Source organism: Chelonoidis abingdonii, chromosome 2, assembly GCF_003597395.2.
Source record: "Chelonoidis abingdonii isolate Lonesome George chromosome 2, CheloAbing_2.0, whole genome shotgun sequence".
NCBI lineage: Eukaryota > Metazoa > Chordata > Testudines > Testudinidae > Chelonoidis > Chelonoidis abingdonii.
The window spans coordinates 3,813,211-3,837,342 of NC_133770.1; the positions used below are offsets into that span (position 1 = coordinate 3,813,211).

At 51.1% G+C, this 24,132-nt stretch overlaps 1 protein-coding gene across 2 annotated transcripts in view; it reads left to right on the top strand.

Annotated features, from left to right (window-relative positions):
- LOC116828393 (uncharacterized) overlaps window positions 1-16,824 on the top strand; it is a 666,188-nt gene extending 649,364 nt beyond the window's left edge. The window contains exons 1-6 of one of the 2 annotated variants that reach the window (XM_032786574.2): window positions 2,106-2,136; window positions 4,385-4,783; window positions 5,655-5,736; window positions 6,144-6,251; window positions 6,564-6,677; window positions 13,734-16,824. In XM_032786574.2, coding sequence (XP_032642465.2) covers window positions 4,418-4,783; window positions 5,655-5,736; window positions 6,144-6,251; window positions 6,564-6,677; window positions 13,734-15,283 — 2,220 coding nt within the window. In that variant the 5' untranslated portion in view covers window positions 2,106-2,136; window positions 4,385-4,417 and the 3' untranslated portion in view covers window positions 15,284-16,824. Of the gene's footprint in view, window positions 1-2,105; window positions 2,137-4,384; window positions 4,784-5,654; window positions 5,737-6,143; window positions 6,252-6,563; window positions 6,678-13,733 lie in introns of those variants that run through there. The other variant, XM_075062079.1, reaches the window with a different exon arrangement.
- The last annotated feature ends 7,308 nt before the right edge of the window (window positions 16,825-24,132 follow it).

Sequence of the window (24,132 nt, forward strand, 5' to 3'; positions counted from 1 at the left end):
TCACTTACAGTGGAAGCTCTTTGGGACAGGAACTCCTTTGACTTTGTTTGTACCCCATCTCGTACAATGGAGTCCTGCTTCGTGCCTGCAACTCCTAGGTGCTACTGCCATACAACTAAACGTTTCAACCTTGCATAAGGCCTGTAGTTTTAAACAATGTTTAAACCACTTTGGCACAGTTTAAAACATAGTTCTAGTTGAAAAAGTGTAAATGCACTTTAGCTCGCCAGTGTGGAAAGAGGCCTTTTAAGGGAACTAGAAATGATTTTTGAACACAACTTCTTGTACCATTTCTCAGGATGTGTGGTTAAACTGGTTCAGCAAGAACAGTGCAAGGTGTAATTCTAACCTGAAAAGTGAAATTGAAAATAGCATCTTCTTACTAAAAAGATCTGCTCCTATGTGTATTGAGAGCCTTAGCTCCTGACTTCATTAACAAAAAGAAGTTTTTCTCCTACTCCCCCCTTTTAAGTCTGCAGAGCTAACACAGTTGAGAGAATGAGCTGGAGTCTATTCCTTCATGTGCTCGTTGACAGAGTTGTTTACTACATCCTAAGCAGTTAAACCTCTGTAAACCTGTTGAAAACAATGAGATGTCATGGCTGTTGAGGGCTTAATTTGGGGATGTATAAAACAGACCCTGGCCTGATTCAGATGAACCCAGTCTGAGACTGCAGGGCTGGGAAAAACAAATGTTACTTATTAAATGTGCTCATGCTACAAAGAAATAATGGAATGACAGTAGACAAGCCCCCACAATGCCAATTTGAGGGGTGCTTTTCAGAACAGAAATACACTTTTTAAAGAGTGTGAAGATCAGTTACAAGAGAGTCTGAAAGCTCCATAACAGAGGGTGGTGCTATAAAAGCCCTTCTTTAGTGCTTTACATTCCCAGGGCCCTGTATCAAGAGGAATTGGTGCTCTTCACCTGCATGCGGGTGGCTTATAATATACAAGGTCAGACTAGAGCTGCCAGTCTCTTCTAGCCTTTAACTGTATGACTATGCATCAGGTTCACCTGCAAATCCTGTGCTGCCATTGGCAGTGGGGGCTGCTGCCAGAGATGACTAGAGCAGTGGGGGAAATTAAAGGGACAAAATTAATGTATTCACAAAGTATGTCTAGGTTTTTTTCTCCTGGACTGTACAACTCAAAGGAATTATGGAACTAGTAGTGAGGTAGGCCCAATGCTGGCCATGGTTCTATGGGAGGAACAGGGCTGTAAGCGGGCTCTGCAGCGAGCTGGCCAGTCCAAACGGTGTGGCTGGTGTGACAGGTGTGCACAGAGGTAAGAGCTCACACAAATACTCCTTATTCCCATTCCCACCCTGTGCCTCATGCCCATCTCCACACAGGAGCCTTGTGAAGCTTCACTTGTAGGACACAGTTCCACAGTATTGTGGAGCCAGGGCTTCAGCCCCTGCAGGGCCCAACAGCAATGCTGCGAGGAGGGGGAAATTGCTGTTTTATTTTTATGCCTTAGATGCAGTAATGGGGGGCGAGGGGGAGGCGTCTATCAGCTGCGAGCTTGGTGCAGATACTTCACCCCCCCCCCCCCCCCCACAATTTCTGCGGCAGCTAAGCATGAGGCCAGGCCCATGTTCCCGGCAGCGGGAGGGACCCTGCAGGGGAGCAGGTCATCAGCACGGGCCCAAGGGCTGGCGTCAGAGAGGCTGCCCCAGGCAGGAGCGGGGTGGGCCTGGCCCCCCCCAGGAGCGGGAATCGTGGCTGTGGAGCTGGACAGATGTAAAACTGACTGTGGGCGGCGGGGGGACCTCCAGGGCTGGGTTAATCGCCCGCCCCACGGGGTGACGCACGTTCCCTAGGGAGAGCCCGGCCGGGCGCTGCTCCCTGCCCACAAGAGCTCGTGCGAACACCTGCCCGCTCCGCAGGCGGCCCCGGATTCAAATCCTGCGGGAACTGCGGGCTGATGCTGTGTGCGCGGCCCCTCCCCGCCGCTCCCCGGGCCCCGGCTGCGCTCGCTCTGCTCCGCCCGGCAGCGCGGGCCGGCCCGTGGCGAGCGAGGCGGCGCCGGGATCTGCCCAGCCCGGAGCGGAGCGAGCTCGGCCGGGCCGGGCCCGCTGGAGAAGCCGCCGCCCGCCCCGGGGGCCATGGCCGAGGCGGGCCGCTGCCCAGGTAGGGCCCGGCGGGCGGGGGAGCCTCGGGCCCCGGGAGCTTCTCCCCGCCCGGCATGGGTCCCGGGGCCGGGCCGCGGGGAGCGCAGGGCTGCCCGGCCGGGGCGGGGGCTGAGCCACTGGGACCCGAGTCGTAGCTGAGCCCGGAAGGTGTGGGGTCTCTGCGCCCCACCGCGGGCATGCAGGCACAGCGGGTCCTGTCGGAGCGGGCTGGTGTCTGGGGTCGCTTGGCACCAGGTGCTGGCACTGGTGCTTTGCCATCGGAACCCACCCGCAGCTAAAGGTGCTGCTGTCAGATAGAGGACCCCAGATGTACCTGATTTTATAGGACGAAAGTCCTGATTTTTGTGGTTCTTTTTCTTATCGTCCTATTACCCCCCCCCCCCCGTCCTGATTTTTCACATTTGCTGTCTGATCACCATAGCTGGGAATCTGAGGGGCTGAGGCTGCTGCCTGGGGCAAGGCCCACTTTGCCTGCCCTCTGTGTACGCCCCATGGGGCTTGCTGTGCCCACTGCACTTTCCCCACCCAGCACAGGGGTTAGAGTCCGAGCAGGGGAGGGAACACAACAGCAGGGCAGTGCCAGCTGTGGGGTCAGCTCTGATGCCAGAAGTAAAAAGCAGAGTGGGGAGGAGGAGGGTGGAGGTTCCAAAGTTACCTTGTTTCTGACCCGTTTCGCATGCCCCCCCTCCCGGGCAGAGATTGGCTTTTGTCTCACTTGACCCGTCTGGGTCAAGAAGGACAATAGACCCATCTTCTGTGTTCTCTGTCCCGCAGCTTCTAGACCTAGCAAAGTATTCTGGCTCTGGGGTTCTATAACTGGCCCAGTATGTGGAGAGGGGAGCGTTTGTGTGTAACATCCTGGCTGTTAGAGTGTGAGATCTAAATTCCAGCTCTGTTCCTGAACTGAGTGCAGATGGCTGGTGGTGGAGGGAGGAAATGTTTCATACAAGGACTCTGGCTGTAGAGACTGGGTTCTCTAGTAGTTTTCTTTCTCCTCCCCATCCCAATCATCCTTTCTGATTGACCTTTCTCAAGTCCCAGGTCATTGTGACTCTCCTTTCAGTCAAGATCCGAATGCAGCTCCCTTCAGAGCAACGCCTGCTGGCATAAAGGGGCTGCCTGAGGGTTGTGAAGGCCTCTCTTCCCTGCAGCACAGCACACTCTGCTAGCCTGGGGGACCAAATGTTAGGCCCAGACTCTTAACCGCACTGGGGGAGCAGGGGCTGCAGTCCCTGGGCCAGCACAACACATGTTGGTGTGAAACAGTAGAGGAACATGCATTTCACCCAGGAAATACTAGGCCTCCCTCTCTTCTAATCAGGGGAGATGCCCTGAGCTGTCTGATGATACTGATTTTGGCAGCTTAAGGTGATTGTTAACTAATAGTAAAAAATAATTCTCCCATTTGTTCATATGGCACTAAGATGCGTATTACAACCTCTCCTAGGGTCTCCAACTGAGGTCAGGGCCACAGCGTGATGGAGACTGTATCTACCCATCATGAGAAACAGGCCCTGCCTTAAAGAGCTTGCAGTCTAAACAGATACGGTGAAAAAGGACAGGTGAAAGGGACTCCTCTCATCCCCCATTTGACAGTGGGGATCTGATCTAGGGAGGAATGTGACTTGTTCAGTTTCACACAAGGGGATTGTGGCAGAGATGGAAATAGGTCTCACACCTCCTGAGTCCCTGTCCAGGGCTTTAACCATAAACCCATCCTTGTTCTCCTTCCGTTTTGGGCTGAGGGGTCACTCAGGCAGAAGACCATCTGGAGATGTTTTCCTATCATGCTCTAAGCAGAAGCTTAGGAGTGAAAGCTGTTAGTTGTGGTTTTCAAACCAAAAGCTTTAGTGTTTTGAAATAGAGAAAAGTTCACCATGCAGGCAGAGTATTGACTACCTACAAAGTCTGTTTTGTAAAATGAAGCTATTGACCAAAAAAAAGTAAAAAAAAAAAATGTGAACCTGCTGATGAAACCAATTTGGGGCCTTTTCAGAAAACATCTGAACAGTTTGAAATTGTATTGCAGATGGAGTTCAGGTTTTCGTGTGTGTCAAATTTAAGGCTGATATAGGTTAAATTGCCAGAGTTTAAAAACACAGCTGATGATGAAAATATCAACAAACTTTGATACAGCTGGAGAGTGACTCTTTTGGAATAAAGATCCAGCCCCAGACAGTGCTGAGTGGCAGTTTGAGTATTGTTTACCTTGCTAGAGGTCTTTCCATTTCTGTTCTTTCAAATAGGCTCCAGAATGGGACACAGAGTCATGGTGGCCAATGCCTTTGCAGCCACCTGCTGTCCCTGAAGAAACTTCCCTGAGAGAAACCCAGCTGCAAAGAGCAGAGATTTCTTTGACTGTGGTAGCTGAAGTTCAAGCCGTAGAGAGGAAGATGGATTCTCAGGCTGCACAGTTGCTGAATCTGGACGGGAGAATGGGGACGGCTGAGAAGAAACTAGTTGGCTGTGAGAAAACAATGGTGGAGTTTGCGAACCAGCTGGAGAGTAAGTGGGCTGTGCTGGGAACTCTGATCCAAGAGTACGGGCTGCTGCAGAGGAGGCTGGAGAACATGGACAACCTGCTGAAGAACAGGAACTTCTGGATCTTGAGACTCCCCTCAGGCACTAAGGGAGAAGTCCCCAAGGTAATGATATCCCAGCTGGTGCAGAAGAGCCGAGGTAAAGCTGATTGTCAGATATCGAAGGGGTATTTGTGTCTTATGCCTGGTAGGTTCTTTAAGGCACTGCTGATTTGGATCTCATTGATAGATACTTTTGTACCAGGAATAAAATCTTGGGGGGGATAATATTGCCTGTCCCTTTAATTCTGGTTTCATTCCCCCAGTCAGCATTAATGTAACTCTCAAAAAGACTCTGACATCATCTCCTGCCTCTTCTCATTCTAATTACTGGGTTGTTGGATCATGTCTAAGACCTGAGATAGGAGGGGTCCCTGTGTATCTAAATTTCATTCACAGTGTTACCTCCTGCGGGTGAGGTTTTCTCCTGTCTGTGTTGTCTCTTCTCATGTTCTCTCAATGTTGTTTAGGACTAAACTCTCTGCCTATGTAGCTATATTCAAATCAGTGGAATTCCACCAGCGGAGAAATTGGCCTTTAGCCTCTATGGCTGAAGAGAGTTCTGCCTCCGTGCACATTCGAATTTTGGCCTGTTCGGGTGTATCCGCCAACAAGGGAACTACTTGATCACTTCTTTGTGGACATCTAGGGTGTGTCTACACTGCACACTCCTCATGGCAGTGTGCAGAGTTCATGCACTGCACGCTGGCCTAGCTTGGGTATAAATAGCAGTGTAGACAGTGAGGCACGGTTTAGATGAGTAAACCCACACCAGAGCCTTAGGGTATGTGTCCTACACGGCTCTCCACACGCCCGAGCAGTACCATCTCTGTCTACATTGCTAGTGTTATCCATGTGGTATCCCAAAGGGGAAAGCATGCAGCGCTTGTGATTTCAGTCCCAGTGTTGTTTGATGCATCTCTGTTTCTCTGAGCAGGGATGGGAGAGTGCAGCCAAATGGCAGAAGGAGCTTTGTGAGAACGTGATGAAGGGGAACTTTGAGACTCTGATCTCCATGGGTAAGGATCAGTTCTCACTCGCTTATTACAGGCTTTGTGATGTGGCAAGGGATGGGTTGGCTCTAGCTCAGAGTTATTGATCAAGGGTCAGATTCTCCCTGGTGTAAATTGTCCATTGAAGTGAATGGAGCTGTGACAGTTTACACCAGGTGAGGATCTGCCTCCAGATCTTTATGTACAGTGCACAATGCATTGTGCTCCTCTCCATCTTATGAGCCCTGAATCTGCTGCTGGGAGTCCAGCTTACCTGTCACCAGCAATCTCCATTTTCTCCATGCTCTTCATTAACACTTTTGCAACTTGGTTCACAGGAGCAGGCACCTTCAGTGACAAAAAGGGGTTTAAAATCACATCAAGTTTTATGTAATTAAAGACCAGAGAGCCCTATTCTTCTTCTTCATGAACAGACTCTGCGATTTCCAAACCCAGCATCCTGTCCCAGATTGAAGGAGAAGAGGAGCCATGTACTGGGGATGAGCCGGAGGAGCCAGAAATCCCCATGGAGCCCAGCATGGGTAAAGACATGGTTAATACTCCAAGAGCCTGGCAGGCTCTTCAGATTTCTCATATCCCAGGGTTCCTTATCCTCAAGACAATTCTGACCCCAGATTTCTCCACCCACCCCAATAGGTTCTAAATCTAGCAGCTCCCTTTTCTGATGTTCTGCCCACTGATCCTCTGTCAGTTTTCTCTGAATCCTCATTATTACCCTGTTTTTACATTTATTCAGGAAAGAAATAGTATTGGCTAGAGATCGTGTTTTCCCAGCATCCACAGAATGTTTAGCAAAGGGTTTGAAAAGCAATTTCCTTCTTTCCCCTGAATAGACTCTCCGGTTCCTACACATGAGACTTCATCCTGGATTAAACAGGAGGAGGAGCTGTGTATCAAGGATCAGCAGTTCTCAGAGGAGAGAGAGATCCCTGCAGATCTTAGAATGGGTGAGCAATAGATTTAAACAACTGAGAAATGACACAATAGACAGAACTGGAAATCCAATCAAACCTTCCCGAGCTCCTTTCATTCTATCTTTTTGTACATCTCTCATAACTTTGTAAGTAGCCTTTGTTGGTGTATAAGAATGGCCATGCTGGATCCATCTAGCCCAGTATCCTGTCTTCTGAGAGTGGCCAATGCCAGATGCTTCAGAGGGAGTGAACAAAACAGGGCAGTTTGAGTGATCTATCCCCTGTCGTCCAGTCCCAGCATCTAACAGTTGGAGGCTTAGGGACACTCAGAGCATGATGTGTTCCTGACCATCTTGGCTAACAGCCATTGATGGACCTATCCTTCATCAACTTATCTAATTATTACCCAGTTATATTTTAGGCCTTCACAACATCCCCTGAGCATGTGTTGTGTGAGGAAGTACTCCCTTACGTATGTTTTAAACCTGCTGGCTGTTAATTTCATCAGGTGACCTACTTCTTGTGTTATGTGAAGGAGTAAACAGCACTTCCTTATTCACCTTCTGAAAGTCCAAGTACACTGGATCCTTTGGATCCAGCCTTGTCTATGTATGTGTTTGATCCGCTCAAAGAACTCTAGAAAATTGGTGAGGCATGAATTCTCATTACAAAGGCTGTGTTGACTCTTCCGCCACACATTGTGTCCATCGTCAAGTCTGAAAATTCTGTTCTTTACTATAGAATCAACCAGCTTGCCTGGCACTGAAGTTAGGCTTATCTGCCTGTAATTGCCAGGATCGCCTCTGGAGCCTTTTTAAAAAATTGGCATCACATTAGCTACCCTCCTGTTACCCGCACACTCTAGGGCACCCATCATTACCCTTCCTTGGGCCCAAGGCCTAACCGTTTTCATTTAGGCACCTTCCCTTCCCCAGTTCCTGGGGCTCAGGGCGTACTCTTCTGCAGGTTTGCGGGGCCTTTTACCAGTGAAAGAGCCATACACAGTAATATCCTTAACTTCTATTTATTAAGTTACCAAACTGCATACACGCTAAGCATACAATGCTCACCACTCCCAATAAGGCAGACGCACTTTTCCTGGTGGCTAGTCAAGATTAGATCGTCCGGGGCTCTGGCTTCCTGCATGGTGTGATTGGCAGGGTATTGAGGTCTGGCAGCTCTGAGTTTGGGCTGTGTCCTGAAGTTAAGCTCCCAAAAACTTCCTTTTGGACCCCAATTTATATAGTTAAACTTGAGTCCTGCTTAGCTCTACCTTAACAATCATTTTAAAGAAAAGTCCTACCAAACAGTATTTTTCACCAATCACAGCCCATTACGAAACAATTGTTTACTCAGTCAGACCCCACCACCTTAGTTGATTTTAAATCTTGCAAAATTAGTTATGCCACAGACCAAAACAATCAAAGAACCAGACAAAGACCATACAGATAAACAATACAGAAGTGAGGACCATAAAGGCAAAACAATGGAAATAGAAATTTCACAATCACAACTGTTGATAACGTTTTGTCTGGCACGGAATTTCTTGTCAAACAAAGTTTTCTTTAAAGAAATAGGTCTTAAAATCTTTGTCTGGTGATGACTGGTCCTGTTAGGACAGGAGCACCTTCTTAACAGTCTGATGTCACATTGCTTTGAAGCAATGTAAATGGTTGTTCTGGTTTCGGTCCTGCGATCTGCTTTCTGTCATTCTTGTCCTAATACAAATTCATTGTGTGCATGTGATGAATTACAGGACCTTGTGACGCACTTCATTTATCTTGCACCACTCCTGCCCTCTGATCTATCTCACCTGAAACTTGCAGTGTTCCAGACCTCTGAGCTGCTTCAAATCAAAGCCTGCTCATCTGCCCAAGGCTTAGATACTCACTGATTCGGAAGTGACTGGCTTCACTTCCAATATACTACAATTCTGCAGGACTAGAAATGGGAAGCTTATTTCACTCGAAAGGGGGAAATCCCCAGCTTCCCAACAGGATACACAGCACTTGCTTCTGGTCCTGAAATGTCCTGAGAATAAACATAGAAAAAAAATGTAGAAAAGCTATTTTAGGTTCCTGTTAGAAATTTTGATTTCATCTGAAAAATTTAGAATCATGGTAGTGAAGGGAGACTAGCTTTAAAGGCAGAGGGATACAGAAAGAATCCTAGCAAAAAGCATTGGTTAGTTATTTGAGTAACGTGGGATATGCAGAATGCATGGTGGTGCGGTCCTGTCTAAAGGCTTACCTGGCCCTTGTTTGGGATGACTTATGTGACTCCAGGGTGGTGTAGCCATCCCAAATTCAAGCTGATTAAAGCCATTGATTGTGTAGATTTCCAAACCCGAAAGTGTGTTCCCCTGGCAGTTGACTAGAATATTCTAGATAAATCCCATTCCTCACCCCAACTTTGAAAGCTTTGACTTCCCACTGCAGTGCTGACCTGCATTTCCTGTGTGTCTCACACTGTGCCCCAGCAGGAAGGTGAGTCTGCTGCAAAGGATTCTGGGTGCTCTGACATCCTGTTGCATGTGTGGGGGTGAAGAGGTGAGTAAACCAGCAGGAGTGTCTGTCAGACAGGAAAGAGGTAGGGGAGTAGAGGCTGTCACGGAGTCACCAGGCGATGCTTTGGAACTGCTCCCCACAAAGCCAGTCAGGACTCTGGGGAGCCTCCTGTCCCTCGGAGCAGACTGTCTTCAGGGCTTCACCTCCTGGGTCTCTCCATGAAGCATTCAGCATATGCCCCTCCGTGCGCTTCCCACAGCGAGTCCGCCCAAGCGGGGTCCTGGGGAAGCCACAGGGTCCTGCACCCCCACTTCACAGACGAATCATTAAGAACTGTCCCGCTTTGTCACAGAGATGCTGTAGGTGGGGACTGCACAGGTACCAGATGCCAAGCCCCAGAAGGAAACGTTTGGCCATAAAGCTTTGTGTTATACACTGGCTTTTGCTCTAATAAAAGGTGTCATTTCATCTACCTCCCGCCCCCGCCCATCTGACTGGAGTGAGCTCCTTTTTATACCCAGGTGCCCTGATGAGCCTGCCTTGATCGGCTGCAGGTGATCTAATCAGCCTGTCTGCCTTAATTGGTTCTAGCAAGTTCCTGACTACTCTAGTGCAGACCCTGCTCTGGTCACTCAGGGAACAGAAAACTACTCAGCCAGTGACCACTATATTTGCCCTCTACCAGACTCCTGTACCCCACTGGCCTGGGTTTGTCACACTGGTGGCCTGGGGAAGTTCGAACCCACTAACGTTCCCATGGGTGCCCCGTCATCTCTCCCGTTCCTTGGTGGGACTTACACCAGGCCCTTCCAGTTTCAGGTCCTCCCGTGGTGCTGGCAGGCTGCATGTGGGAAGGTTTATGCGGCCCGTACCCTTTTGCCACCCCAATACCCCTGGGGTTTAAACTGGGATTGGGTCTTTTCCCAGTGCTCCAGTTTGGAAGGCTGCAATTTGGGCCCTCTTGGTTAAGAGCCCCCATCTTGACCTTGGCCACCCTCTAACCAGGTGTCTCTGTCTCCAGCAGCTCAGCATCAGCCCCTTGCATTTGATGCCACCACGTTGGAGGAGAGTGGTCAGTATACACAGTAAAGCGCCACCCAAATAGATACAGCTGCAGCTTTCTAAGGGCTGGCACCATGGCCGGGCATTTCTTCTCTGAGGCCACAGAGTTCTGTTCTTGGAGCAGCAGGTTCTTGCTCAGGTACCCGATGGGGTGTCTCCCCCACTCAGCATCGGCTTGCATCAGCACCATGCCCAGCCCTGCATCTGAGGCATCGGTGAACACTGCAAAAGGCTTGGCAAAGTCTGAGTTCACCAGATTTACCGGGCCCTGGATTAGAGCCTCCTTCAGTATACAGAGAGCCCTCTGGCACTGTTCAGTCCAGACCACCTTGTCTGGCTTCCCCCTCTCACATAGCTCAGGGATGGGGCAGCTAGGGGGCTAACCTGGGGTACAAACCTCCGGTAGGGCCCCGCCATCCTGATAAAGGCCTGGACTTGTTTCTTGTTCGGGGGGATGGGCCAATCTCTGATCATCTCCACCTTGCACTTTTTGGCTTTTACTGTCAATCCTGCCTCCTTGAGGCAGCCCAGCACCCTCTTCACCTGGAACACGTGTTCTTCCCAGGTCTGGCTAAAGACACACCTGTCATCAATTTACGCCAAGTTCTCCATCCTCCTCAGCTTGTGTAGAATCTCCCCAGGCCTAGGCATGGGGTAGGCATCGGACACCACGATGGCTTTAAGCTTCCGATAGTCCCCACAGAACCAGATCATCCTGTCTTCCTTGGGGACCAGCCCTACGGGTGAGGCCTGTAGGCTGTTGAGCGACTGGATCACATCTAAAGCCAGCAGGTCCTTGACCTCTCTCTCCAGGTTCTGGGTTGCTTTCCCAGTGACTTTTTGAATGGGGAACACCTGATGGGGAGATTGGCTCCCACCTTAAGGAAGAGAGCCACCAGGGATCTTCCCCCTTCTCCTCCCAATCCTCCCCTTTCAGGTCCAGGGGTTCCCTCACTCTCCTCCCATCCAGCAGCTCGAATGGAAGAACCCTGTGGATTCCTGGGGCACCACCAGCTGCCTCCCGATTCCCCACAGTTCTACTTCCCCTTGGGGAGCCCATTCCCAATACAGAAATCCCTTCTCCCGTAGTACTCTGTCCCTGCAGCCTTCCCCAAGGGGGTTTGCAGCGCTGTGGCCAGCAAGTTCCCTCAGCTTCTCCAAGGAGGGATCCTTCTGCAGCTCAGTCTAGAATTCAGCGGCTGGGGAAGGGAGTGGGACCTGCTCCCTCCCACTGGCTGGGCCTGGGGCACACCCCCCTGAGCCCTGTCCCTGGTAGCTGTCTCCCTGCTGTGTAATCACTTCCCAGCAGCACGTCTGGACCAGGCAAACCTGGCTGGCAGCCGACCTGCCCTGCCTGTGTCCCCCCCACTCAGCTGGGGTCTCAGCTCCCCCCGTGCTCAGCGCTGCCCTGACTGTCCCAGTGGGGACAGCAAGCGAGCTCTCTGCTCTCCTTACAGCATCAGAGCCAGCGTGAGCTCCCTCTCCGGTGTGCAGGGGGTGGGGAGCATCTCTGTCCCACTCAGCCCCAGGGGTCTCACCACCCCAGGCAGGTCTCCCCACTGACCCCCACCTTCTGCTCCCACTAGGGGTCCGATGGGCCTGAGCCCAGGAAACTCCAGGCCTATAGACCGGGACCAGGAGTGGGAGCCTGTCCACCACCCCACTCATCTGGCTGACAGCATCTATGGCCTTGGGACCCAGCAAGGGAGCTACATACCGGGGCTTTTCCACAGGGTCCCCCTGGTTCAAATCGCTAGCCTGCTTGAAGGCTGTGTGGTGGGCATCCACATCCCCCCACCTTCCTTAACTAGGCGCAGCAATTTAGTGTCGAGGTTCCGTGCAGAACTGGCAGCCCGGGGTTTGTCCCCACTCACTCCTGGGAAACTCCCTATGCCTCTCTGCTCCACCATCGTCAGTCCATGCTGCTGCTGCAGCTTTTCCTCGAGCTCTTGCTCTCTCTCACGGTCCTCTCGCTCTCTCGGGTCTGCTCCAATCCCATCCATCTCCGATCCCCTGATGGGGAACCCGATTGTGAAGACCCCCATCTGGTTGGGGACCAGACTCTTGGGGATGTCTGGCTACCACTCCAGCCACTCCCAGATCCTCTTGTAGCCCCATTTGGGTCAGGAATCTGCTCCTTAGAGTGGTCCTCCTCATCTATCTGCACGATTAACTGTGCCTTGGTGAACTTCCCAATGCGTAACCCTCTCTTTGTGCACAGGATCACAATGTCCTTCTTGAGGAGATGGTGATAGGCCATCACTTCTTCACTGTTCCTAAGTTGCTCTGGACTCACAGGCCTGTGTGGTCTTGGCTCCCCCATGGTTTCCAGGAAGAACCTCTGGTGTGCCAGCCCTTCTCGTGATCACCACCTCTTTGCCAGGGTCAAGCGGCAGACTCCTCTGCCCTTGAGACTGCTCCTACAATCCCCAGGGGAACCCCGTTACTCCAACAGTCCTTCTCACTGGTCACACACTCCCAGAGGTTAATCGCCTCCTGAAACCATCCCTCTCTGAGCCTTCAGCATGCCTGATCCTCATTATCTCCCCTTTGTTTTACTGCTCCCCAGTCACTTACTGCAAGAAGCGCCATTCACGGGGTGCAGTACGTCCCACCGCTGCCACCAGTTGTCACGGAGTCCCCGGGCGATGCTTTGGAACTGCTCCCCACAAAGCCAGTCAGGACTTTGGGGAGCCTCCTCTCCCTTGGAGTGGACTGTCTTCAGGGCAAGAAGCTCACATGGCTTCACCTTCCTGGGTCAGACCTTGGAGCATTCAGCATATGCCCCTCCGTGCGCTTCCCACAGCAAGTCTGCCCAGGTGGGGTCCTGGGGAAGCCAGAGGGTCCTGCATTCACCCCCACTTCGCTTCACAGTCAGACGTGACTCTTAGCCAGCCAGTAAAACAGAGGTTTATTCAATGACAGGAACACGGTCTAAAACAGAGCTTCTAGGTCCAGAGAATGGGACCCCTCAGCCGGGTCCATTCTGGGGCCCAGTGAGCCAGACAACCTCGTCTGCCCTCACTCCCCGTCCCCAGCCTGTCCCAAACTGAAACCCCCTCCAGCCCCTCCTTTCTGGTCTTTGTCTCTTTCCCGGCCAGGAGGTCACCTGATCTTTGTTCACCTTTAGCTATTCCCTTGCAGGAGGGAAGGGCCCCAGCCATTTGTTGCCAGGATACAAAGCGTTGGCCATTTATGCACACTGGAGACTTAAGAAATGCATAGGGGAAACTGAGGCACCCACACATTATTCAGAGGAATCATTAAGAACAGTCCCGCTTTGTCACAGAGATGCTGTAGGTGGGGACTGCACAGGTACCAGATGCCAAGCCCCAGAGAGGAAACGTTTGGCCATAAAGCTGTGTGTTATACACTGGTTTTTGCTCTAATAAAAGGTGTCATTTCATCTACCTTTTTGCTTCAAGACTAACACTGCTGCCAACCCTGTCTGCGTTATGTATTGGAGACTTCCTTCATCTGAGCCAGATGAAATGAATGTCTTGATTCTCTCTTGTACCAGCAGATGTTGAGCTCATGATCAAAACAGAGGAGCAACATCCTGAAGAAGGCCCTAGCAACCTAGAGCTACCTGGGCGGTTGCCAGGCCCAGCAGAGGAGAGAGCTTTCCAAGGTGCTGAACAGGAAGCAGCTGCTGGGAGTTCTGGCACTTCAATCAGCTCTTCAGGTAACAACCTGGGGGAACTTACTCAGCATGAAAGAGAACTGAGAACTGTTGCTGCCCATCCCAGGGGCAATGCAGGAATAGCCCCTTATGCGTGTGCCCAGTGTGGGAGGAACTTCACTCGAAAGGACATTCTCCTGTCGCACGAGAGACTCCACACTGGTGAGAGGCCATACATGTGTGCTGACTGTGGGAAGAGCTTTAGGCTCAAGATCAGCTTTGTGAAGCACCAGAGATGCCACACCAAGGAGCGGCCCTATCCATGTAATGAATGCCAGAAGAGCTTCAAGTGCCACTCGGCGCTCGTGCGGCACCAGATGATCCACAGGGGAGAGCGGCCGTATAAATGCGACCAGTGCAACAAAAGCTACAGCCGCAAGGAGCACCTCCAGAACCACCAGAGGCTGCACACCGGGGAGCGGCCCTTCCACTGTGCAACCTGCGGGAAGAGCTTCAGTCAAAAGTTCGTGCTTGTCTCACATCAGCGGATCCACACAGGGGAGTGGCCCTATAAATGCACGGAGTGTGGGAAAGGCTTCAGTGAGAAATCCAAGCTGACCAGCCACTACAGGATCCACACCGGTGAAAAGCCCTACAGCTGCGCCCAGTGTGGGAAGAGCTTCCGCCTTAAGGTGAGCTTCTTAAGGCACCAGACGAGCCATGGCAGTGAGAAGCCCTACCTATGCACTCAGTGCGGCAAGAACTATAGCTACCACTCAGGCCTCCTCCGGCACCAGCTGATCCACGCGGGGCAACGGCCGCATCAGTGCAACAAGTGCGGCAAAAGCTATGTCGAGAAATACCGCCTGCGGAATCACCAGCGTGTCCACCTGGATGAAGGACTGCAGCGGTGCATCCCATGCGGGAAGAGCGCCTCGGAGAAGCAGGACCTCCTGAGCCACCAGCAGAGCCATGCCGATGGATGCCATCAGCGTGCCATGTGCGAACAAAGCGTCTGGCTCATGGAGAGCAGCTTAAAGCACCAAAGAAACCACAGCAAAGAGAAGCCCTACGAATGCAGTGACTGCGGGAAGAGCTTCAAGTGCCAGTCGGAACTCACCCGCCACCAGAGGGTCCACACGGGGGAGAGGCCTTACGAATGCACCAAGTGCAACAAAAGCTACAGCCAGAAGTACCATCTCCTCCAGCACCTCCGCATTCACACGGGGGAGCGACCCCACCAATGCAGTGACTGTGGGAAGAGCTTCATCCGAAAGGAACATCTCCTGAAACACCAGCGGATCCACACTGGAGGGAGGCCTCACCAGTGCAGCGAATATGGGAGAAGCTTTCAATATAAGCAGTTGCTGAAAGACCATCAGAGGGCGCATAGAGCGGAGCCAGATCACCTGGAGGCTTCTCCAAGGACTGAAGCCTGGGTTCCTTAATGCAGAAATGGGTTCCAGCCTGCCACTTACCTTCTAACACGCAATGGAAATACAGTACAGTGGGTCTGTGAGTTAACACACTAACCATGCCCTGATCTGGTGAGCACTTACGTGCATGGTTAACTTTAAGCGTGTGACTTCAATGGGACCAGTCAGATCCTTAGTTTTTTGCACATTTGGGCTCCATGTCTGTATATCTCATACAGCAACCAAAGCTGCTGAACCTCCTCAGAGCTGGAGGAACATTCACTGCCAGAGATCGCTCACCCTTGGGGCTGGGAGAGAGCCAACACAGAAAGAAACCTGAGCCCTATCTGGCAGACTGTGCTAAACTGGAAACTGACTAGAAACTTTTGACAGCTAGATTTCCCCCCCGCCCCCCTCCATGTACAGCATGGGGCTCTCTCATCCTCCAGCTGGTGTCTTGTGAGAATTCTCATCACAAATTTGTTTTATAGGTAGAGTTTGTGTATGGCCCCTGTGGTTTCAGGTTTGCACATGTCCGTTCTCTTCTAGCTCAGAGTTGTATGCTACTTGTGTTTTACCACTGTTCCCGTGTGAGGTTCTGGAAAGACTCTGTATGGAAAAACAGAGGGTAGGTGAGCTTGCCCCCACTTGAATGTCTTCTCCTAAAGACAGGACTGCTCATGCATGGCCTTTGGGGTTGGAGCCAGCCCTATCCCGGCCACTCAAAATAGGTTCTTTGGGGTGAGCACTGGATTGGAAGTCATGCGTTCTAATCCTGGCTCTGCCTGTCTGACCTTGGGCTGTGCCTCCATGGAGATGATCTGGGGCTCCCTCATTATGGTGCTGTCAGCATCAAGCGAGTGCAGGGGTTTGAACAGATGAGCTGCTCAATGTTCAAGGCAGTGTTTTGCATTCCTGCTGCTACTGGCTCGTGGCTGACCGCTGTGGCGGAACGTGTCCCCTTCTAGAAAGGGGAATGAAGGACTTGTTTAGAGTTGTGGTTCTTCAGTGACCATCCCGAGCAGTGACTACTTGTCTACAGTTTGTGCAAGTGAAAAAATACAAGCAAACGCTAGCAATGCTGTAACAACAAAGAAACTCTTTCAATGCAGCCTGTAGTGAGAGGGCCATGTCTGGCTGCTGGCCTGTCTCATTACATTCAGAATGGAGGAGGGCTTGTACATGACTTTGGATAATGTGTGACTTTATTACATTCATTGGTTATAAATTAAACGTGTTTGATTTACTAGATAATTTGTTTAAACTGAGTTTTGTGTAACTGTCAGAAATAATGAGAGCCCAAGAGGTGGCGATTCCTACGTATGAGCCCAGGCCACTCGGGCAGATGCTGGGAGGAAAGCAGGACTTACAACCACAGGGATCTTGGCAGGAACTCCCCTCTTGGTGCTCCCAAACCTACCGAAGTCATGAGGTGGAGCTGAAGATGATGGACAAGCAAATGCAAGCTTCCCTCTGCCCCCAGCCCCATCTCGAGTGCTTGGTACTTTCTTACAACGAAGACGTGTTGATGTATTTTGAATCCATGTATGACGCTAAATAATAGAGGAGCAGGTGCAAGACATTGTGCATGCTGAGTCCTGACCCCAAATGGCTAATCCGACAGCAGGAGGAGTCACAGGAGGGGGGAACAAAGACAAGGAAGGTTATGTCACTGTGTGAGCGTACAGGCTCTAGCGTGAAGGTTACAGAGGCGTGTTTAAATATACACAGCTGGAGTCTAAGCCTACTTGAAGGAGTGAGTTTAAATAAACTCTTTAAAAAGCCAACTGTAGACAGCGTGTTCTTGAACCCAACTCCACAGGAAGAAGTGAAACAGCAGTGACCCGTTTCCCTCCCACCATTTCATTGGAGGTAGGGAAAGACGTGTTCACTACAGCAGCATTCCTATGGGCGTGACCCTGGTTCAGCAAAGCAAAGGACTTATTACAAAATTAACTGGGGCCTCAACCCACAATGTGGTGGTCTGGCAAAATTCCCATGAACTTCCAATGTGGACTTGAGGTAGAATGCGTTTATTTTACCCACTTGTACCAATGTTTTCCCCCTTCCAGAGGTGCTGGCCATCCCTACTTTACCTGTATTGAAAATGTACTTAAGTTCTGCCCAGAGAGAGCCTGAGGCCTTGGAAAGCTGCCCATTGGTATCCAATGGCTGTAGCATTGGGTCTTAACTTCCTTTCTATGCTCAGTAGTTAAATTGTACTCTGCCTCACTTACCTGGAGCAGAGTCTGGAGGGCAGGGGAGAGCCCGTCCCACCCCAGGCAGCTAGTTAGTTATAAGCAGAGTGGGTTGAGTCAGACCAGCCCTCTTATCATGGGGATCAACTGCCACCATCCCCACGCTGAATGTGCTTGTAACGGGGGCCACTCCCCTCTCGAGTGCCTGCTGGTGGTGGGGTGTGGTGCTGCAGTCCTTTTCCCGCTCCTGGCATGCCCCTGTAGGTTGTCGACTGGGCTTGGTGGGTTTTCAGGGGCTCCGCCCTCCAGCCAGCTCTCTCAGTCAAAATAAACCCTTTCCAAAGTCCAAGGGAACTGTCTGCCCTCCCCAGAGTCTTTGGCCCCAGCTCTGGGCCCTTTAAATTCAGCCAAGCCTGGTCCTCTTCTCCAGGTTTACACCACTTTGCCAGTGAGGGAAGCCAGGCCACCCCATGCTCCAGATTTCATCTCAGGGACGCTATAAGCACCAGTCACATGCTGCCCAACTGCAATTCTTTGCAGCACTTTCCCTGGGCCTCTTCCTGTGACCCTTTTATCAGCACCCCTTACCTCCAGGGTTAAAGGTTCTCGGGGCCTCTCTCTCCAGCCTCAGCAAGTGCAGCCAGAACCTAACTCTGGCAGTCCCTTGAGCTTCTGCAGATGGAGTGGGGCACCCAGCCCTGCCCATCTGGTCCCAGCCAGGAACTGACTGTTAAGCCCTTGCAGATCCTTTTATCTGAGCCTGCTGGGCTCTGACTGGCTGCTTCCCTAGGCAGCCCTGGATGACCCACCTTTGCTGTTCTTCTCTTGGCGCAGGGTATAGTAGGACCACAGGGCTTCCTGTAGGGAGCTGTAAAAGCCAGGTGTGTCCCTATTACTGTGCTATTTTGATTTTTCTTGCAGTGGAGCCTCTTTCTGGGTTAACAAAAACAACAAGGAGTCCAATGACACCTTAAAAACGAACAGATTTATTTGAGCATAAGCCTTCATGGGTAAAAAAAAACCTCACTTCTTCAGATGCAGATACTTGACACCTTTCTGGGTTACAATTCGTGGCCTCTGTTATATAGGACTAGGCCCAAAAGGAAGGAGTACAGTGCCCCATTCATCTCAAGGACATGTTGAGTCTGAACCCGAATGATGACAATTTAAACATCATTACCATTAAATATTTCACTGCTGGTCACTTGATGAAGACCATCCACCTCCACCAGGACGATGAATGGAGTGTGAGTAGATGGTCCCAGCTGCAGAGGCCTGCTCCACCATTATTTCTGCCAGCAGCTGGTTCAGTCACGCTCTGGTCACAATCCTTGAGCTGTGCTCAGAGCAGCTCCATGGGTGGGGGATGCCAGAATGACCAGTTCAGGCCCCTACTAATGCTCACTAAACAATCCCAGCGGGTAAGGCTGGGGTAGCACCCTTCGGGGTGGCAATAGCAAATAAATACACTGGGGTGAGGGGGCTGGCTTAAGAAGATTGCTGGGGCTCAAAGTGCCCCTGAATTCTCCCATCAACCACCAGGGGTGCATGGCTTGCAGTAAATGCTCTAACAGCCACTCTGGGCTCCTCCCCTGCAGGGCAAGCAATAGGATCCTTGTACAAGCTGAGGGAGGCTGCAGGGACCAGCCGGGCACAGGCCAGGGAGGGAGCGTGGGTAAGTGAAGGCCCTGAGCTGGGCATACGATGGGGGTTCTTAGTCTACTGGGGGAGCCAAGAGGAGGGGACTCAGGGCAGGTCTGGCCCTTCAGCCACAGGCAGCCTGACACCCCCACAGTGAGAGCCCTGCATGGGCAGCAGCAATGGCCACCGGTCCCAGGCCAGTGCTGGCCCAAGCAGCCAGGAAAGAGCAGTGGGAAGCTGGCTGTACAAGCAGATCAGGGCCAAGGGTGGGGCTGGAGCTGTATCCTAGCTGGGAAAGGTGAAGGTGCCTGACCACCAGAGCGCACTCAGGACCACAGCCAGAGGCCAGTCCAGAGCACAGTGCAGGCGCAACCTGGCTCTGAGGCCCAGATTTGGAGAGTCCCTTGAAGAACTTACCAAGGGCTCCTTCTCCCAGTAGTCTGACTCTGGGGGAGGGCTACATGGATCAATCTATTGAAGGACCCCAGTGTAGCTAATGCACAGGCTGGGGAGGCAGCAGATGCAATCCCTAGAGATCACTGAGAATGGAGCTCAATAGCTAAATCTGATGGAAGCTTCTGGCCCAGCTCTGCCATGGATTCTCTCACACAAGTCACTGCACCTCTCCGTACCCCTCTGGAAAAAGGGTGGGGGGGGTGAGGAGTCCCATTTCTAAAGGGCTCAGCGCACCACCAGTTTACTAGTGCTAAATTACTATGTTCCAGACTTGTTACTGCTGTTAGAGGAAAAGCCAGCTGGTCACTACGTCATGCGTTACATCGGCTGAGCACTGAGCGCGCCATTGTGCCTATATGGTGCACAGCTGGTGTGCGCAATGGAGGACAATGGGATGCAGTCACTGCAGCATCCTGGCATGGAGTGAGGATGTCAGGCCCAGTTGCCTCTGTACGGCTCTGGAGAGAGCAGAGCTTGAATCCTCTTCCATTTCTACGTACGTTGCACCAGCACGATACAGAGGGCTGGGGCAGGCAGATGGCCCCAAACACTAAGGGCTAAATGATGTGTGTAAGCCACAGCTCATAAGAGCCAAGAAGCCCTAGCCACATGCAGGTGCCTGAAGTGAGACCCCCCCTAGGAATGGGCTGATTTTTCAGCAAGGCTGGACGCTTGCAGTTTGCCACCGAAGGCAGTAGGAGCTCTAAGAGCCCAGCCCTTCTGCAAGCCAGGACATAGAATCATAGAATATCAGGGTTGGAAGGAACATCAGGAGGTATCTAGTCCAACCCCCTCCTCAAAGCAAGACCAATCCCCAGACAGATTTTTGCCCCAGATCCCTAAATGGCCCCCTCAAGGACTGAACTCACAACCCTGGGTTTAGCAGACCAATGCTCAAACCACTGAGCTATCCCTCCCCCACACATCTTTCCCAGGCTCCAGGCAAAGCCTGTGTTTGCCTGGCAGGCAAGGGCATTGCACGCTCTGGGCGCTGCCACGCATCCAACAGGACAAGAGTAAGGAATAGTGTCGAACTTTTTAGATGCCTGCAAAGTTTGAGCAGTTGACCCAGCAAGTCAATGGCAGAGCTGGCCCGTGCTCCCAGGCTGGTGCCCGATCCTGTACAGCTCCCTGCCTCTTCCGCTCCAGGAGAACCTCCTGGCATCTTGCTAATGCTGGACGATACATGCCAAGCAAGTCACGTGCTTTTGGCCTAATGTTTCAGGCACACTCTTATTGACGAGGGTGGCTGAAGTCCTCCCTGCCTCCCAGGAGAACGGAGGAAGCTGCGCATAGGAAGGATTCTGTCTCCAGCTTCCTACCAAGGTCCACTGGGATTTGGGCCCAGACATATTCCACCATCGGAACATTTAAATAAAAGACCCAACAGTTAGCCTGAACTCAGGTCCTATTCCAAGATAATAACCAGCCAAGGCACTTCTAATTAACCTTTTTATTGTCCATTTACAGCAAAGCCATCAAAGGCAAGAGATCCAGTCTCGGGTTACGGCGATAGAACTGGAATCGTTACCGACTAATCAGTGCAATTGGTTCTCACTCTTGTTACCTGCAGTAAAAACGTGTCCAGAGTGCTATCCTGGCCCGATCTGGACACATTTCAGGAGATCTTTAATGAGGACAAGTGGTGGACCCCAGTCTTACATCTCGGCCAAACGTCAGCACCTCCAGACGCACTATGCCCCTTAGCACCATGCCTGGCCCTGGGTTTGGCACCAACTCATGTGGAAGAGTCACCTTTCAAATTCCCTTCCCGCCTTCAGCAGCTGGTCCCCCGACCTGGCGTGACCAAGCTTAGCGTATGAGAGCGGAGGGAGTCTCAGCCCCAGGTGAGAAAACACCCTTTAAAATGTAAGCTGCAACCACTCACGGCAGTGCTCTTTCCCCCTCTAGTGGGGGCTAGGCCACAAATAGAGGCTGATGAGCCTGCTACTGTGGTAGCTAAGGCTACGTCTACACTTTTGGCAATAGGTAAAGTCCAAATGCTGCACACCCCCTGGCACAGGCATAAGCAGCAGTGTAGACAGTAAGACACGGTTTAGGTGAGTAGCATCCCCTATGCACCTGAACTCTAGGGCATATTCACCCGACATAGGTCTCTGCACGCCCAAGCAGCACCTCCCACATATACACTGCTATTTTTAGCAGTGTAGTGTTCTGCCGCTTCCCCCTGCCAGAGCCTTTCACTGCGGCATGCAGCTACAGGCATAGTACTTGTACTCTTCACGTGGCTGTACAAGTAGACGTGTAAACAATTTTTTTAAAGAGCTCCAGAGGTGATCCCAGCAATTACAGGCCAGTAAGCCTAACTTCAGGACCAGGCAAATTGGCTGGTGCTCGCTGAAGGAGAGAGGGCAAGGAAAAAGAGATGAGCAGCTAGTCCTGCAGAAGGAGGGGATGAGTCAATGGAGGCGACACCAAGTATGAGCCCTAGGAGGATTGCAAGGGCGAATACGAATCGAGAGGACTTGCAGCCAGCAGGTGCGGGGGATAGACCGGAGAATCACACTGTCACCAGGAAAAGCAAGTACGGATGGGAAGACCCATACGAGAAGAATAGACAGGCCGTAACTAGACATGATCGGAAAAAAGAACAAAGGTGCTGCTGCCGGTGCTAAGATACAGGAGTGGAGCCTGAGGCTGAAAGCAATCCTAGCCGGGAGGGAAAAGAATCCAGTGATTGTCCTTTCATGTGGGAACGAATGAACGGCTAGTATAGCTGACGTGATCAAGGAGGACTACCAGAATGGGAAGACGCTCAAGGAAACGAGGCTCAGGTGCCAAGGGATTCGCGGTCTCCAGAGCGGGGCTATGAAGGAGCGACAAGAAATGAACGAATAACAGATGGCTTCACGCAGTGGTCTATTAAGAAAGTCGCTTGGGATGTACGGTCATGGGAAGCATACTGATCAGACGATGTTCTCTCGGGATGACTGCATCTAAGTAAGGAGGGAAATACCTCGGAGGAGGCTCGCCGACCTACATTAAGAGAGCTTAAACTTAGGAATTGGGGGAGATGGTTGGGAGATGTTCAGGAGATCTCCACGCCGGAAATTAAACCTGGAGAGGGAAGTAAACAAGAGAAGGGATACCTTGTGGACCGAAAGAATGACCCAAGGAGGAAAAAGCGAGTAAAATAAGGAGACTGAAGGTGATCTGGTCAGAAGCTGAACAGGTAAAGAAATTCACGGAACGCCAAAACGCCAAAATAAAATGTGTACACAAATGCGAGGAGCTAAGGTAACAAATGGAGGAACTGGAGCTACTGGTGCAGGAAGAGAAACCGAATATTATAGATAACAGAAACCTGGTGGAATAGTACTCATGACGGAGTAGTTCAGTATTGAGCTAAGTGCTGTTAGAAAAGACAGGAAGAAAGCAAAAGGTGTGGAGTAGCCTGTACATCAATGACGAGGTTAACTGTAATGAAATAAAAAGTATGGAATGGATAAGACAGAGTCGTCTGGGCAAAAATCACGCTGGGTAAAAAACTAAACTAACCTTCCCTGAGATATGCCGGGTGTTCTACAGACTCCAGGACCTATTGGAAGGATAGAGACTCTTATGCTCTTAATGAAGTAAACACTAGAGGGAAATGTGATCATGGAGACTTCACTCCCAGATATAGACGGAGACAAGTGCTGCAAGAAAAAGGGTCGATTTTCTGAGTGATAGCGAATGGATCTCTCAAGTAGTGAAGTACCAAGACAGAGGATATGCCATTTAGATTTGGTTGGTAAGCATGAGGACCTCGTAGAAGAAATGGTGTAGGGACAACCTTGTTCGAGTGATCATGAAGCTGATTCAGTCAAACAGATGCGAACGATAAACAAAGTAGAATCTGCGGATTAGGAATTTGACTTCTCAAGGCTAATTTGAAAGAGGTAAAGGAAATTCAGTTCAGGTGAAGTGATGCGAGGAACTTGGTGGATTGAAATGCGAGGAGGCCTGGAATACTTAAGTCGCAGCTGCAGAAACGCGGACAGCCTGCATCCCAGAAGAAAGGGAAAAAAAACCATGGGCAAGATTGTAGGCCAGCTGGAAGCAAGCCCTCAGAGAGGGATAGAAAAAGAACAAAGGAAAGATTACAGGAGGGAAGAAAGGCCGGATTAGCAAGAAGCTCACTAGGAGGCAGAACATGTAGGATTAAGTGAGGAAGGCTAAAACCACGTACAAACTGGACCTTGCAAAGGAATTAAAACCAATAGTAGTAGTTCTACAAGCCAAATAAGAAAGAAACAAAGAAAGAAGAAGTGGGGCCGCTAACACTGAGATGGAATGAGGTTAAGGATAACCTAGGAATGGCCCAATATCTAAAAAGTACTTGCCTCAGTCTTAAAAGACTAGTGAGGAGTTTAGAACATAGGAGCGAGATAAACGGGAATGAGGAATGGAGGTGGATAATTACTGCATCTGAGGTAGAGGCCAAACTGAACTACTAATGACAAATCGGAGGGCCCGGACATCTCCATCCAAGGTATAAAGGAACTGGCGCATGAATATGCGAGCCCCGTAGCGAAATTAAGCGATCGCTAAACCGAGGTTGTACCGAACGACTGGAGATTGCTA